The sequence below is a fragment of the Gorilla gorilla genome, chromosome 5 (assembly GCF_029281585.2).
Source record: "Gorilla gorilla gorilla isolate KB3781 chromosome 5, NHGRI_mGorGor1-v2.1_pri, whole genome shotgun sequence".
NCBI lineage: Eukaryota > Metazoa > Chordata > Mammalia > Primates > Hominidae > Gorilla > Gorilla gorilla.
Window position 1 is genome coordinate 44,645,298 of NC_073229.2, and position 17,343 is coordinate 44,662,640.

General features: G+C 40.5%; 1 protein-coding gene across 1 annotated transcript in view; it reads left to right on the forward strand.

Moving 5' to 3' along the window:
• Positions 1-16,946, forward strand: part of LOC109027415 (uncharacterized) — a 104,440-nt gene extending 87,494 nt beyond the window's left edge. Inside the window, exon 5 of the mRNA XM_063707313.1 lies at positions 16,657-16,946. Within this exon, the coding sequence (XP_063563383.1) occupies positions 16,657-16,748 (92 nt within the window). The 3' untranslated portion in view covers positions 16,749-16,946. The remainder of the gene's footprint in view (positions 1-16,656) is intronic.
• Positions 16,947-17,343: the final 397 nt, after the last annotated feature.

The following is a 17,343-nucleotide window of genomic DNA, read 5'->3' on the forward strand; positions in this document are numbered from 1 at the left end:
TCTAGATTCTCTGGTATCCATGTACAATCTGGTTCCACAATTATTTTAGTGTTTTACATTTGCATAACAATAGAGTATAGGTTACATATGTATAAATATCTGAGATCTCTATTTAGGAGAATATTTGAAGATTCTTCCCCAAAATTTCAAATAGTTTTCCAATTACATTGTCTTCTGTTTTCAACCTATTATCTTTAAAATTATTTAAATTTTTCCAAACTCTTCTTTTAAAAAAACAAATATTTTCATATACCTGTTTACTATTTGTATGTTGTCTTTGGAAAAATGTTTAGTCAAGCCTTTGCCCATTTTTAAATTAGGTTGTTTGTTTTTTCTATTGAGTTGTATCAGTTCCTTATATATTTGAATATTAGCCCCCTGTATGGTTTGCAAATATTTTCTCCCATTCTGTAGGCTGCCTTTTCATATTATTGATTGTTTCCTTTGATGTGAAGAAACCTTTCAGTTTGATGTAGTCTCAAACTACGGTTTGTAGTTGAGTTGTTTATTTTTGCTTTTATTGCCTGGAGTTTTGGTGTCATTTCCATAAAATTGCCAAGATCAATGTCAAGGAGCTCTTCCCCTGTTTTCTTCTAGCAGTTTTACAGTTTCAAGTCTTATATTTACATCTTCAATCCATTTTGAATTGATTTTTGTGTATGGTGTAAGATAAGAGACAAAGTTCATTCTTTTGCCTATGGCTATCCAGTTTTCCTAACAACATATATTTGAAGATATTATATTTTCCCAGTCAGAAAAATGCAAATCAAAACCACAATGAGATATTACCTCACATTTGTTTGCATGGCTGTCAAAAAGTGGAATGACAACAAGTGTTGGTGAGGATGTCAAGAGAACCTCTATACAGTGTTGGTGGGAATGTAAATTGGTACAGCCACTATGGAAACAGTATAGAGATTCCTCAAAAAATTAAAAGTAAAACTACCATATGATCCAGCAATTCCACCACTGGGCAGATATCCAAACAAAAAGAAATCTGTATATCAAAGAGATATCTGCACTCCCAAATTCATTGCAGCATTATTCACAACAGTCAAGATAGGAAAACAACCTAAGTATCAATTTACATATATATAATGGAATATTATTTAACCTTAAAAAGAAAGAAATCCTGCCACATGCGACAACATAGATGAACCTAGAGAACCTTCTGCTAGGTGAAATAAGCCTGACACAGAAAGATAAATACTGCATGATCTCATTTACATGTGGAATTTAAAGAAGCTAAATTCATAGAAACAGAGAGTAGGACAGTGGTTGCCGGGGGCTGAGGAGAGGGGACAATGGGGGATTTCAGTCAAGAAGTACAAACTTTCAGTTATTAGATGAATAAGTTCTGGAGATCTAATGTACAGCAGGATGATTGTAGGTCATAATGTGTTGTATACTTGAAGTTTGCCAAGAAAGTAGAACTTAAGTGTTCTCACGACACACACAAAAAGGTAACTGTGTGGTTTGATGGGTATGTTAATTAGCTTGATAGTGGTAATCACTTCACAATGTATACTTATATCAAAACCTCACGTTGCACACCTTAAATATATACAACTTTTACTTGTCAATTATATCTCAATAAAGCTGGAGAAAAATTAAAAAACAAAATTTTATTATGGCATTATTAAAACACACTGAAAATTAGAGAGAATTGTAAAAAATGAAAATAAAAATCTGCAAACTCTTCTCAGCTTCAATAGTACCTTATATTATCTGACCTCACCCATAGTTCTCCTCCCTACCTACTTTTTCCAATTCCTTTCTTTGGGAAAATATTCTATCATTAAGAAACTGAAACACAGCAGGACCTTCTGCACATCCTCTAGAGCAGTTACCACCTGTAAATCTCATAGTCCTGCTAGCAAATATATACAGTCTGATTATTTTATGATGAAGAAAAAACAAACTGCATTGAGGAAAAGGAAATCTGAACATATTACTCTTTGATGAAACACTTGGTGTCACAGAAATAATGAGTGATCCGTGGAAAGCCAATATTTTCCTCTCAGATGAAGGTATCATTGTTATGGTATCACTTTTAGTAAAAATAATATATGGGTGGCATTTTTATTGTAATGCAATAAGGCCGCATGCTTTTATACCTACAGATGGTGATTCCAGCTGATTGCAGATTGTTTGTGATTCCAGCTAGATGGAAGTGGATTTTAAAGGTGTAGGATCAAGCTAAAATATAAAGTTGGACCAGGTCAGATTTATTGATACGGGAACATTAAGCAGAGATTATGAATTCAATTTAGCTTGAGGGGTTAGGAATGGCTCTAAATTTTGCTAGGCTAGTTGTCTGAAAAAGGGACCCAAATTGGCCTGCAATAAATGAAGCCGAAACGTCAGAACCTCCTTAGGATACTGTAGAGGGACTTCTCCAAAGTCTGTGAGTGATTGAAATGCTAAAGATAATTTATGGTGTAAAATCTGCTCATCCAAACCAGGAGACTACAGCTGTGACGAATTCACGAGGATAGCCCCAGCACCAGAGCTCTGTGGTGGATCTTCCCTCTTAGATGGAATCCCTAAACACAATGGGATGATTTGATCCTAAGGTGACAGGGGCCAAGAGGAGGCACTTAACCACCAAAGACAAGGTGAATATGGTTACCATAATGATCAGTAAACAGAATAGTCTGACCCAGAGAGATCTTTGGCACTCACCAGTTGATCATGGTGTCTGTGGACCAAATCTACTAGTTTTGTTGGATCTGTAGAAAGGGAACATCCCTAATCTAGTAAACAGAAATCTGATTTGAAACACTAGAACAGATAATCAAACAATTCCCAGATTTATCACAATTCCTGTGATTTAAATCAGTTCACAGATGTGTAACCTCTTGAATGAAGAGGAAGCCAGGTCCCCAACCCAGCTACACTGCCAAAAATGTGTACTGTTAATCTACCTTCCACCCTTCCACAAAGGGACCTGCAGTCATTTACTAGTGAGAGGTGACAGCCTGCTGGCAGCCCTCACAGCCCTCGCTCACTCTCGGCGCCTCGTTGGCCTTGGCGCCCACCCTGGCCGAGCTTGAGGAGCCCTTCAGCCCGCCGCTGCACTGTGGGAGCCCCTTTCTGGGCTGGCCAAGGCCGGAGCCGGCTCCCTGAGCTTGCAGGGAGGTGTGGAGGGAGAGGCGCGGGTAGGAACGGGGGCTGCGCACGGTGCTTGCGGGCCAGCACGAGTTCCGGGTGGGCGTGGGCTCGGCGGGCCCCTCACTCAGAGCGACCCGCCAGCCCGCCGGCCCCAGGTAGTGAGGGGCTTAACACCTGGGCCAGCAGCTGCTGTGCTCAATTTCTCACCAGGCCTTAGCTGCCTTCCCGTGGGGCAGGGCTTGGGACCTGCAGCCCGCCATGCCTGACCCTCCCCCGCACTCCGTTGGCTCCTGTGCGGCCCAAGCCTCTCCGACGAGCGCCGCCCCCTACTCCACGGGCGCCCAGTCCCATCGACCACCCAAGCGCTGAGGAGTGCGGGTGCACGGCGCAGGACTGGCAGGCAGCTCTACCTGCGGCCCCAGTGCGGGATCCACTGGGTAAAAAGCCAGCTGGGCTCCTGAGTCTGGTGGGGACTTGGAGAACTTTATGTCTAGCTAAGGGATTGTAAATACACCAATTGGCACTCTGTATCTAGCTCAAGGTTTGTACACACACCAATCAGCACCCTGTGTCTAGCTCCAGGTTTGTGAATGCACCCATCGATACTCTGTATCTAGCTACTCTGGTGGGGACTTGGAGAACCTTTGTGTCCACACTCCGTACCTAGCTAATCTAGTGGGGACGTGGAGAACTTTTGTGTCTAGCTCAGGGATTGTAAACGCACCAATCAACACCCTGTCAAAACGGACCAATCAGCTCTCTGTAAAATGGACCAATCAGCAGGATGTGGGTGGGGCCCAGATAGGAGAATAAAAGCAGGCTGCCCGAGCCAGCCGCGGCAACCTGTTCGGGTCCGTGTTTATGCTGTGGAAGCTTTGTTCTGTGTTACTCTTTGTGCTGAATTTTGCTGCTGCTCATTCTTTGGGGCCACACTGCCTTTGTGAGCTGTAACGCTCACCGTGAAAGTCTGCAGCTTCACTCTTGAAGCCAGCGAAACCACGAACCTACCTGGAGAAAGGAACAACTCCAGACGCACCGCCTTAAAAGCTGTAACACTCACGCGAAGGTTTGCAGCTTCGATCCTGAGCTAGGGAGACTAAGAACACATCCGGACATCATGAAGGAACAAACTCCAGACCTGTCACCTTTAAGAACTGCTCACTGCGAGGGTCTGTGGCTTCATTCTTGAAGTCAGTGAGACCAAGAACCCACCACTTATGAACACACTAGGATGCCATGTAGTGCGGAAGGAAACTCAATTGAACTTTTCAGAGGTTAGTGAACAGTGGCTCTGAACTGACATAAACCAATGGAAACCTGAAATGTCACTGAAACACTAGAGTAGGGATTTAATAAGGTCAGGCGATGAATGCAGTTTTCTCTCAGCTTCATGATTTCTTATGAAAAATCCAATGTTATTTGAGAAACTTTGTTTTCTTACAAGTAGTCCCAGGCCACTTTAGAGGTTTTTTTCCTTTGGTTTAATTTTCAGAAATTTATGATGTGTCTGGGTATGGGTATTTCTGGGTTTATCCTGCTTAGCGTTCTCTGAACTTACTGAATTGGGAGGTTTATGTCACCAAATTTATAAAAGCTTTCAGCTCCTTTTTCTCGTCAAATCTTAGGCGCCGGGCGCGGTGGCTCATTTCTATAATCCCAGCACTTCGGGAGGCCGAGGCGGGCGGATCACGAGGTCAGGCGATCGGGACCATCCTAACACGGTGAAACTCCGTCTCTACTAAAAACACAAAAAAATAGCCGGGCGAGGTGGCGGGCACCTGTAGTCGCAGCTGCTCTGGACGCTATGGCAGGAGAACGGTGTGAACCCAGGAGGCGGAGCTTGCAGTGAGCCAAGATCATGCCAATGTATTCCAGCCTTGGCAACAGAGCGAGACTCCATCTTGGAAAATAATAATAATAAAGATTTTACAGGCAATAGATGTAGAGTTCATCTTTCTAGTTCTATTTTACTGGTAACAAAATACATGGAAGTCAAAGGCAGTGCATGTGGTTATTAGCCACATCAATGTGTTCTAAAATTCAGTATTTCCAGTTTCTATTCCCTACTTCCCACTCCTTTAGATGTGCAACAATTTTAATTATGTTTATTTTTAATTATTTTCTGATTAAGATTGTAGATTTAAGTTTTCTCAACTCAATTTTCACTTTTCGGAGAGAAGTACAGAATAGCACTTATTTGGACAACTCAAATTCCAGGGTATCCTTAGTTATGTGCCACTGTTGTACCTGAGCGAGTTAGAGAAAACGCCACACTTTGAGACGAATTAAGAGTCCGATTATTTAGCCGGCGGCCAAGAGACAGCTAATGCTCAAAATTCTCTAGGTCCTGAAGAAGGGGCTAGATTTTCTTTTATACTTTGGTTTAGAAAGGGGAGGGGGATCTAGTTAAAACAATTTTACAGAAATAAAGTAGGCAAAAAGTTAAAAGGATAAATGGTTACAGGAAAGTAAACAGTTCCAGGTGCAGGGGCTTTAAGACTATTACAAGGTGACAGACTCGGGGCTTTGGGCGTTATCAATCAGATGAATTCCTAGGAATTCCGGATATAGCTTGCCACAGTATCTTATCAGTTAATTGCATTCGTGGGTGTGCTGGGAGTCAGCTTGCACAAGTTAAGTCCTTGAGGAAGGGGCTGCCAGTGAAAGAGCCAAGATGGAGTGAGTCTGGCTCTCTTAGCTAAGGGAGAGTCAATTCAGGTGGAAACAAGGCTAGGTGATTAAAGGAAAAGGGAGAGTCTAAAAAGGTTAGTAAAAACAAGGTTGGGCATTACATCACTAGTTACACATCTCTTTTTTTTTTTTTTTTTTTTTTTTTTTTTGAGATAAGAGTCTCGCTCTGCCGCCCAGGCTGGAGTGCAGTGGCGCTATCTCGGCTCACTGCAAGCTCCGCCTCCAGGATTCACGCCATTCTCCTGCCTCAGCCTCCTGAGTAGCTGGGACTACAGGCGCCCGCCACCAAGCCCAGCTAACTTTTTGTATTTTTTTAGTAGAGACAGGGTTTCACCGTGTTAGCCAGGATGGTCTCGATCTCCTGACCTCATGATCCGCCCGCCTCGGCCTCCCAAAGGGTTGGGATTATAGGCATGAGCCACGGTGCCCAGCCCTCATGTCTATTCTTAATACTCAATAATATTTTCTTCAGTGTTTTATTTTTTAGAGACAAGGTCTCTGTCACCCAGGCTGGAGTGCAGTGGCATGATCATTGCTTACTGCAGCTTTGAACTCCTGGGCTCAAGGGATCCTTCCACGTGAGCCTCCCAAGTAACTGGGATTATAGGCGCATACCATCATGTCTAGTTAATTTAATTTTTTTTTTTTCTTTTTTTGGTAGAGATGAGGGTCTCACAAAATTGCCCAGGCTGGTCTTGAACTCCTGGGCTCAAGCATTTCTCCCACCTTGGCCTCTCAAAAGCTGGGATTACAGGTGTGAGCCACCATCTGGCCCATGATTCAGTTTTTGTTGTTGTTGTTGTTGTTGTTGTTGTTTTGAGATGCAGTCTCACTCTGTCGCCCAGGCTGGAGCGTAGTGGTGCCATCTCGGCTCACTGCAACCTCTGCCTCCCAGGTTCAAGCAATTCTCTGCCTCAGCCTCCCAAGTAGCTGGGATTACAGGCGCCTCGCTAATTTTTTCATTTTTAGTAGAGACAGGGTTTCACCATCTTGGCCAGGCTGGTCTCAAATTCCTGACCTCAGGTGATCCACCCGCCTCGGCCTCCCAAAGTGCTGGGATTACAGGTGTATGATTCAGTTTTAATATGTCATTCTTACTATTATTTCCAGATCCTTACATTTTTTTCCTTTTGAGTCAAATACCAACACTTACTTTGTCTTACTTTCTATGTTAGATACTAGGAAAAGGCTGCCACAGAAAAGTTATGAGACTGAGATAGATAGCATGCTCCTTGCCTTCATGTAAGCCACAGTGATATGAGGAAAAGAAGTTCCTAAATTACAGTGTAATATAATAACATAAATTATGTAAAAGCCATGTAGACAGCCAAAAAGCCAAACCAGAAAAGAAGTAAGCGTTCACCATTTTTAAGTAGAGGGGTGAAAAACCCAAATGTTTACAAGGGCTACAGCAGAGACATGGTAAAGGGACTCTAAAACATGGCGGGAAAGCCTGTCTATCAATTTTAACATTTTGTGCTATAAACGTGTAAAAAGTAAAATAGTAGCAAGTATTTTTCAAAATGGCCTCATCAGATATCTGATTGCCAGAACTATGTATTCTCACCAAATATGTGTATTTAATGATTCCATTTTAAGAAATTAATAACTGAATTATTCATTTAAATTAATGTAGAACCAGATTATTTTGTAGCTCTTTGATGATAAAGACACTGATAGCATTGTGAGAAGTGCAAAGACATTAATGAATGATGTCTAGAACGAAGCCACAAATTGTTTTCAAACTTAATTTATTCATTTTGAAAAAACGATGCAATCATATGTTTAATAAATAAGACACTACAGAAATATACAAAATGAGATTTATGAAATTCTATGTACTATGACTCTATTTTCTTAGTTTCTGCCAACACTTAAGAGTTTCTTTTGCATTCCTCCAGAGATTGTTCATGGATATAATAACAACTTAAATATATATTCCACATTTTTAGAATACTATTACTCTTGCATTGCTTCTCTTTTGTTAATTAAATTTACACCTTAGATATCATTCTGATACTGAAGAGGGGCAAGGAAGTGCTGGGAGGAGACGGGTGGGTCCCTCTCAAGGGCTCCACCCCCGGGCCTGTGCCCACAGACCTAGGTGAGGACAGGCACTCGGCACTCCTGCTTTTGCACCCAAATGTTGCCTCTCCCAGGACAACCCTGGCCCGCCATGCCCGTATCCTGTGCCTATAAAAGCCTCAAGACTCTAGCAGGCAGACACACACGCGGCTGGACGTCAAGACAAACACATTGGCAGAGGAACACACAAGCACCTGGATGTGGAGAGGGTGTCGAGAGCACGCTGACAGGTACCGGCAAGCCTGCAGGCCATCGACCAACCGGCCGAACGACTTGGAGTTTGCTCAGGGCGGTTGGAGGAGAGCCGGGGCTGCTGAGCGGCAGGAATCCAGGGGAAAACCTTCCCACTCCATCCCTCATCTGCTGAAAACTACCTCCACTCAATAAAACATTGCACTCATTCTCTAAGCCCAGGTGTAATCTGATTCTTCCAATACACCAAGGCAAGAACCCGGGATACAGAAAGCCCTCTGTCCTTACGACAAAGAAGAGGATCTAATTGAGCTGGTTAACATAAGCCGCTTATAGGCAGCAAAACTAAAAGAGCACAGGGCGCACGCCCACTGGGGCTTCAGGAGCTGTAAACATCTACCTCTAGATGCTGCCGTGGGGTTGGAGGCCCAAGCCTGTCCATCTGTATGCTCCCCTAGAGGTCTGAGCAGCAGGGCACTGAAGAAGCGAGCCACTCTCCCTGTTGAACGCCCTGCAAAGAGACCAAGGGAACTTTTCCCGTTTCAATTCCGTATCAGTACATTTTGAACTTCCTTATTTTTTCATATATTCTATAAAATTCCTTTGTATAAATGGATACTTAATGACTATTTTTCAAATAGCCAGAAAACTAGCTCATTTTGCTAGATATCTAATTGTGTTTATAAAATAACAAATGCTTCAATGTGTAGTAATTTTCCTGTTGTAATTCTCACAAGAGCAAGTGTATCTGTAGAATCAAGGCCTAGAAGAGAAACTCTGGATCAAAAGAATAAATACACTAGTAATTTTGGTAACATTTACCAAATAGTTTTCTTTTACTCTGCACTGGAAGAGTTGTTGTGAAAGACAAACATTAGAATTAAAGATGTTTGCAGCTGGGTGCAGTGGCTCTTACCTGTAATCCCAGCACTTTGAGAAGCCGAGGCAAGCGAATCACTTGAGGTCAGGAGTTTGAGACCATCCCAGCCAACATGGTGAAACCCTATCTCTACTAAAAACACAAAAAATTAGCCTGGCGTGGTGGTGTGCGCATGTAATCTCACCTACTCGGGGGTGGGGGGGGAGGGGATGAGGCAGGATAATTGCTTGAACCCGAGAGGCGGAGGTTGCAGTGAGCCAAGATGGCACAGTTTGCTCTAAACCTACATGCAGAAGAATGAAATTAGACCCTCATCTCACACTGTATACAAAAATCAACTCAAAATGAGTGAAAAGGCTTAAATGTAAGACCTGAAGCTGTAAAACTACTAGAAGAAAACAGGGGGAAAGCTCCATGACATGGATCTGAGCAATGATTTTTTGGACATGACTTCAAAATCACAGGCAAACAAAAGCAAAAATTAAAACGTATGATTATGTTAAATCAAAAAGCTTCTGCACAGCCAAGGGAATAATAAAGAAACAATCTATGGAATGGGAGAATATATTTGCAAACCATACATCTGATAAGGGGTTAATGTACAAAATATATAAGGAACTCGAACAACTCAATATTAAGAAAACAAAGAACCTAATTAAAAAGTAGGCAAAGAACCTGAATAGACATTTCTCAAAAGAAGACATACAAATGGACAACAGGTACATGAAAAAATGCTCAACATCACTAATCATGAGGGAAAGGCAAATTAAAACCATAATGAAAAACTACCTCACACTTGTTAGAACAGCTGTTATAAAAAAGACAGAAGATAACAAATGTTGGAGAGAATATGGAGAAAAGAGAAATCTTGTACACTCTCTGTGGAATGAAAATTAGTACAGCCATTTCAGAAAACAGTATGGAGATTACATAAAAAATTAAAAATAGAACTATCATATGATCTAGCAATCCCACTATTGGGTATACAGTCAAAGGAAATGAAATCAGTACACTGAAGAGATATCTGCATTCTCATGTTTATTGCAGCGTTATTCAAAACTTGTGCAGGAATGTTCACAGCAGTTTTATTTGGAATAGCCAAAACTGAAAACAATCATAATGTCTCTTAATAGGTGAGTGGTTAAACATAATGTGGCAATTTGTACAATGGAGTACTATTCAGCCATAAAAAATTAAACATTGATACATTCAACAATTTAGATAGATCTTGAGGGCATTATGCTTGTAGCAGGACGAGCCTCAGATAAAACCTCTCAGACACCGAGTAGTAGAAGGAAGGGTTTTATTCAGCTGGGAGCATCGGCAAGCTACTGCCTTAAAATCCGAGCTCCCTGAATGCACAATTTCTGTCCCTTTTAAGGGCTCACAACACTAAAGCTTTCACATGAAAGGGTTGTGACTGATTTGAGCAAGCAGGCAGTACGTGACAGGGGCTGCATGCACCGGTGGTCAGAGAGAAACAGAACAGGGCAGGGAGTTTCACAATGTTCTTCTATTATATGTCTGGAATCTATGAATAACATTGGTTTCTAAGTTATGAGTTGATTTTTAACTACTGGGTTTAGGCCAGGCAGGCCCAGGCCTGGTTTTGGGCCTGGCACCGGGCTGCCTGTCTTTGGTTTTACTTCCTTGTTGTTTTTTCTTAAAACAGGTACTGGGTATAAAATAATATAAAACAATATGAGAGGGTCTTTCTCTTCCCTCATGCTGAGTGGAAAAAAATCTCTGAAGTTCACATACTGTATGATTTTATATATGTATGTGTTTATATATTTCATATACACGTACAAATACATGACAACATTTGTATACATATACAGACAAAATTGTAGTGATGTAAAACAGATCAGCAATTGCCGGGGATTATAAATGATGGGTATAGGGAGAATACGAGGTTAGGAGGTGGATGTAAATATAAAGGGATATCAGAAGGGAGATTTTTGTGGTGATGGAATAATTATTTATATTGATCATAATGGAGTTTGTACAAATCTAAACGTTATTAAACGGCTTAGAACTATACATATACACACTAGTAATGGCAATTTCCTGGTTTTGTTATTGTACTTTAGTTATGTAAAATGTGACCATGCAGGTAAACATGGGGTCTCTGTACTAACTTTGCAACTTCCTTGAATCTATAATTATATCAAAATAATAGTAAAAGAAACAAGTTTGAAAATGTAGGTAGTTATTGAAGCATGCCTGATGTGTACTAGACGGGCATCTGACTGTTCTTTATAGCTCTGTGTGTGTATGCAGATCTCCAGGATAACAAAAGAAATAACTTTAGGGAAAAAATGTCCATTAAAAGTCACATTCTTCCTTTTCTGATCAGTTAAGAGTAAATGCAAGGAATCTGGTAACAGTAGTAAAGATTCAAGTGACAAAACTAAGAGAAAGAAAAAGAAACGAAAGAAAGCCACGAGCCCAAGGAGCAAACAAGGGATGGCCCTCAAGCTCCAAAAAAAAAATACCTGGAATTGTTTGTTTCGTGGTTTTCAATAGGTACTGCACTTCTAGGGTTTAATAACCACATATATTAAAAAATACAATAAACAATCCTGCTTCCACCTCAGTCCCAAACCACCCAGTTACCCTACCAACTATAAGCAATCACTCCTATTAGTGTCTGTGTACTCATCTGTGTACATAAATATATAAACATGAATTCTTTTTGCATCCTTTTATCTCACATGGCCAATAGTTGCATGTTCCTTCCATGGTTCTCACCATTTGGGCACCCTTACCTATAGGGAAGTGGAGTGGCTGAAACTACTCAGCAGGTGCTTCTGTGCACTGTTAACTGAGAAAGCTGAGGTCAAACCTGCTTCCCTGGGAATTCCCTGCTACACTGGGAATTCCACCATGGCTGCATCTTCCATGAAGGTGAGTTGGTCTGTCACTTTGAAATGTCATGCGTGAGTCTCTCAGCACAGTTGCCCAGGGGCTGAGCTGGGCCAGAGCAGCTGTGGGTAGGCAGAATTCCTGTTCCTTTCCTGGAATGGAGCCTTCACCCTTTCTAATGAGAAACACAAAGGCCCTAACACTGGGAACTCTTATTGTCAGTGAGACCTACTTCAACTGTCTTGTAATTGAGCCACCCCACTTGCATTTTCTGTCCCTACTTACTGCTTTATTTTTTTTTTCACTTTTACTCCTCTTTTTTTTTTTTTTTTTTGAGACAGAGTCTTGGTCTGTCACCCAGGCTGGAGTGCAGTGGGGCAATCTCGGCCCACTGCAACCTCCGCCTCCCGGGTTCAAGCCATTCTCCTGCCTCAGCCTCCCTTGTAGCTGGTATGACAGGTGCCCACCACCACACCAGTTAATTTTTGTATTTTTAGTAGAGACGGGGTTTCACCTTTTTGGCCAGGCTGGTCTTGAACTCTTGACTTCATGATCCACCCGCCTTGGCCTTCTAAAGTGCTGGGATTACAGGCATGAGCCACCGCACTCAGCCACTCCTCTATTTTTTTTAAAGAAAAGCTTATGAAGATCTGACATTGCATGTTTTGTTTATTGACCTTGCTCCTTCCCCAATATATTCATTGAGACCAGGATTATTTGGTAGGGGTAAGGAGTGTAGGGGAGCTGTTTCCATTTGATCACTGCTCTATTTCCTTGCTTCTAGAGCAATGCCTGGCATAGTTAGAAACTCAGGGTTATTTTCTTAAGTGAAAAAATTGAATTAATCTTCATCCGCCCCCAAACTGGGAGCTCCTTAAAGGATGTCCTTTACTTCCTTCCATGGATGATTCAGAAGATCAAAGACAATCTGTCAGCCTCAAGCACATTGTTCTGTAACTGGCCAAATTTCTAGTCCATTCTCTACATTTCCTCTTTCCCCCCAAATATTTTCAGTTTTGTTAAAATCAGATAGACATTCAGACCTCCTTTTCTTTTTCCTAAATATGTCCCACTGATTACTACTAGCACAGAGTATTTCATGTTCTCTTTATGTAGCAAAGAGGACAATTGATTTATTTTGCCTCATGAAGATAAATTTGCTCTTTCTTTGGCTGAAACAGGACACTTTTGATCATGGAATGCACTAGGAGCTGACTGCAATAAAATGTTCCTCCAGATTGTGGGGCAGAATCATGCTTAATGCTTTCAGTCCCCAAAGCACTGCTGTTTGTATTTTCATTTGTCCTGGTACAGAAACACTGGTTTTAGAGTCCTAGCCAAATAAGCCAATGTGAGAGGGGTCTCTTTTATTTAATTTTTAAATTTAATTTTATTTTACTTTTTATAGAGAAAGGAGTCTCACTATATTGCCCAGGCTTATCTCAAACTCACGGCCTCAAATGATCCTCCCACCTCAGCTTCCCAAAGCACTAGGATTACTATATTGCCCAGGCTTATCTCAAACTCATGGCCTCAAATGATCCTCCCACCTCAGCTTCCCAAAGCACTAGGATTACAGGCATGAGCCACCACACCCGGCCCCCTTTTTACCTCAGTGATCAGAAGGATACAGTGTCCAAGGGCTGCAGTGTTCACACTATTCTCTGCTCACCCAGGGAGAAGACCTTTTGGACTTCCCAATGAGGCCACTTGTGTCTTACTTTTGATGAGACTTCCTTTTCTATTCTCATCTGGATCTTTATTCCCTCAGAAATGTCCATCTATTGAAGGAAATGGCTTCCAAAATTATCTCCTGGCTAAAATTTTCTCCCTTTAATTTAAATCTGCACTTGAAACCATATAGGATGAGATATTCCCATTCAAAATGCTAGCAAAAGGACCTCATAGGAATAATCACCACCATATTTTTAATCTGTGGGGCACACTAAAAAAGGAATCACTTTACTTATCCAATTTCATTTTTACATAAATCTATGTGTGATTACCTGCCATTTACAAAAGAAGCTAGACCTCCTAGGAGTAAAATAACTTTCCTAAAACTACACTCATGCTAAGGGGCCAAGCCAGATGTGGAAAGCAGATACTTTTCTAACTGTAAAACATGTGCTTTCCTCCATCTTAGCTCAAGGTTCCTCCATCAGTTCTTCTGCACAGCTGCTCACTCATTCATTCAACAAATATTTCCATATTTATGAATTCCTTTATCCTTTCAATAGACGTCAAGTCAGAAACTTCTAAGTGCCTAGCACCTGAGTTCAAAACTTCAAAATTTTTCTGACTTCTGCTTCTCCATGGAAATATCCATACTGTGTGAAGTTCTTGCTGTGCAATCCCTCGAATCTGTCTCTTTCCTTTTATTCACTCACTTGCCCATTCCTTGTACACATAGTGAAGGAATTTCTGGATCAGACCCTGTGATAAGACCTGGGTCACAGCTGCGTATTTGTCCTCACTGTCATCAGAAACCAAACAGAAAAATATGGTCCAGGGTTTCTTTATTTCAATATCTTCCTAACTGGTCTCTCCTTCTGCAGTCTCACCACCTTCCACACTTCCTAAAAGTCCACTGTGAGGACAATTCCTAACTTTCAGTTTGGCAATATAAACTGCTCTGCTCAAAGTTCTTTGAAGGATCTCCAGTCTCCTTAATCTGGATTTCAAACCGTTTCACATCATCATCTCCAATTTTCCAGGCTTGTTGTTTAAGTTAGTTCTACCCTAAATCACACAAATAGGCTCTTTGCTTTTCCTCATAGAGGAATTCTCATGTCCATACCTTCCCCCTCCACCCTCTGGTACCTCCCTAACTTGGACTTCATGGGTTATTCTTCATTGCTTCACTGTGATGTGATATGGCTTTCTCAGAACTGCTGTATCTCTTGATTTAGTCGTGTTTTATGTTTTTTTCTATTTTGTTAGAATGTTGTCATGTGACTTCCTTTCTCAGTCCCCATCCTTTGCAGGGCAATAACCATCATATTCCATTAACACAATGCCCAGCAACCTGGCATATGAACTTTAACCAAATTGAGCTGGGTAGATTGGAAAAAGCTCGGTTATCTTGAGTAACAGCGCTTAGAACAACTGCTGTTAAAAACAGCTGTGGAGCTAAGAAGAATGGGGGAAATACCAAAATAAGAGGCAAATCAGAACAGGGACAATTTGTTTGTTGCTGGCAATTTCCATAAGAGGCAGTCTTCTTTACCTAGGTAATAAATGGTACCTTGAATCAGTAGCTTTGTCTAGTTTGGACCAGTAAAGAAATGTTTCCCTCTCAAATGTCAATGCGATTACTCACTAAAAGCATACATAATTCATGCTATTAAGTGTTTTCTATATTATATATTTAAAATAAATAAATAAATAAATATTAAGTACGGCGAATAGACTTGTAGCATTCTTGCTCAACCTGTTTATCTGTTAAGCCTGTTTATCTGTTTATCTCATGAGATTTTCTTTTTCTTTTCTTTTTGCACTGTCCAGCCCTCCCTGATTTTCAGTTTATTTGCAGAAAGGTTGGGGCCACCTAGAGAAGTCTTCACTGGCTTCATCATGTGGGTCCTACACTTGAATTACCAGCATTCAGATAATCAATAGTGTCTACAGTGGTCTATCTTTTCTAAGATGAAAAGAACTAATGATAGGTTAGGCCAGTGCTTTCAAACTGTGTTTAAGTTTCCATTAGTTGATTCACTGTAATTAAAATGTTTTTTAAATTAATAAATCTAGGGCTGGACACAGTGGCTCACGCCTGTAATCCCAGCACTTTGAGAGGCCAAGGCAGGTGGATCACCTAAGGTCAGGAGTTCGAGACCAGCCTGGCCAACATAGTGAAACCCCGTCTCTACTAAAATTACAAAAAATTAGCCTGATGTGGTGGTGGGCGCCTGTAATCCCAACTACTCGGGATGCTGAGGCAGGAGAATCACTTGAACCTGGGAGGCGGAGGTTGCAGTGAGCCGAGATTGCGCCATTGCACTCCAGCCTGTGTAACAGAGGGAGACTCTGTCTCAAAAATAGATAAATAAATAAATAAATAAATCTCATAAAGAAGCAACATGATACTTACTTTTAAAAGTTGAATGACTTGTAGATTATTAAAGCTGTAACTTTATATCATTTGCACTAATAATAGCATAAAGTCATGAAAATAAAAAACTTGGTTTTGAATTATAAAATAACTTTATTGTTTTGAATTCTAAAAGAAACAGCATGTGTACATGATTTTAAAAACAGTAAATTAGAGACTATCTGAACAGTAAATTTTTATTTACATTAATTAGTAGTATAAAGTCATGAAATTAAAAAAGTTTGGTTTTAGTTATAAAAATTTATTGTTTTATTTGAATTCTAAAACTCCTCAAATTTGAATTCTAAAATTCTAAATTTTTATTTTAAAATGTTCATATTGTTTTATTTGAATTCCAAAATTTCTTTGTTTTGATTAAAATAGCCATGGAAAAACATTTAGAACTATATATGACATATATATGGCATGACTAGATAAAGAGATATAACGTATAGCTTGAAACAATCTCCAGATTCCTATGAACAGATAGGTGAAATATACCTCCTCCAAACAATTTGATGAACATAAATCTGAATGTATCAATTGCTAAATGCTAATTAAAATTACTTTTATCCATTTTATGTTTTGAGATACCTTGTAGGCATTCTTTTGAAGTAACATTTTCCAGTAAATAATGAAAATTAGGTTGTAAACAATGTCATGGGTGAGGACTGTGAGTGTCAGAGGTGTTGAGGAGGAAAACGGGTTTCTGTTTGAGTCTTGTTCTTTTCAACAGCAGAGGAAGAGGAGCGACTGAAGAAGAAAGAGGGTGGAGGTGGAGATGTGGAGCTCATATTGAATCTTTGGAAAAGTGAAAATGGCTTTTAGTATCCAGTAAGAAGAGTAAATAGAAGAATTTTAGCCACAAATGGAAAAGAAAACGTCTCTTCCTCAGCTCAAAGAGACAAGCTCTTGTCAGTTCCTGTAAAATTTAATGCTGGTGGGTCTGGAAGCACATTTCTCAGACACCCTAGCAAATAGGAATGACCAAGTAATATAATTTTGCAAATAAAAATATGCACAATATTTGGTGGAAATTTCTCACAAAATCTTGCTTTCCTCACATAAATGTTTCATCTTCATGCTTGTTGCTTTCTCTTTTTCCTTCCTATTCAGAAAGGAGATGGATCAATAATTGTACAAGCATGAAGACAAATGCCATATCACAGCAATGGTGAAAAGAAAGCCTAGAAGAAATTTGTCTTCCCAACTTTTTTGGAACCCCTGAATCAGATTGACTGCCTCGAAATAGACTTCTTTTTAAACACACAAAAAAAGTAATCTCATTTTTAACAGCCATAAGAATATACCTTGTGGACCATAAATACTGTAAAATTATTTGACCAGGGCCCCTAGCTGTTCTATTCCCAAATGCTTTGTTGTGTTTTTGCTGTGGCTCAGTATCCCATGAACTGTTTCCAGC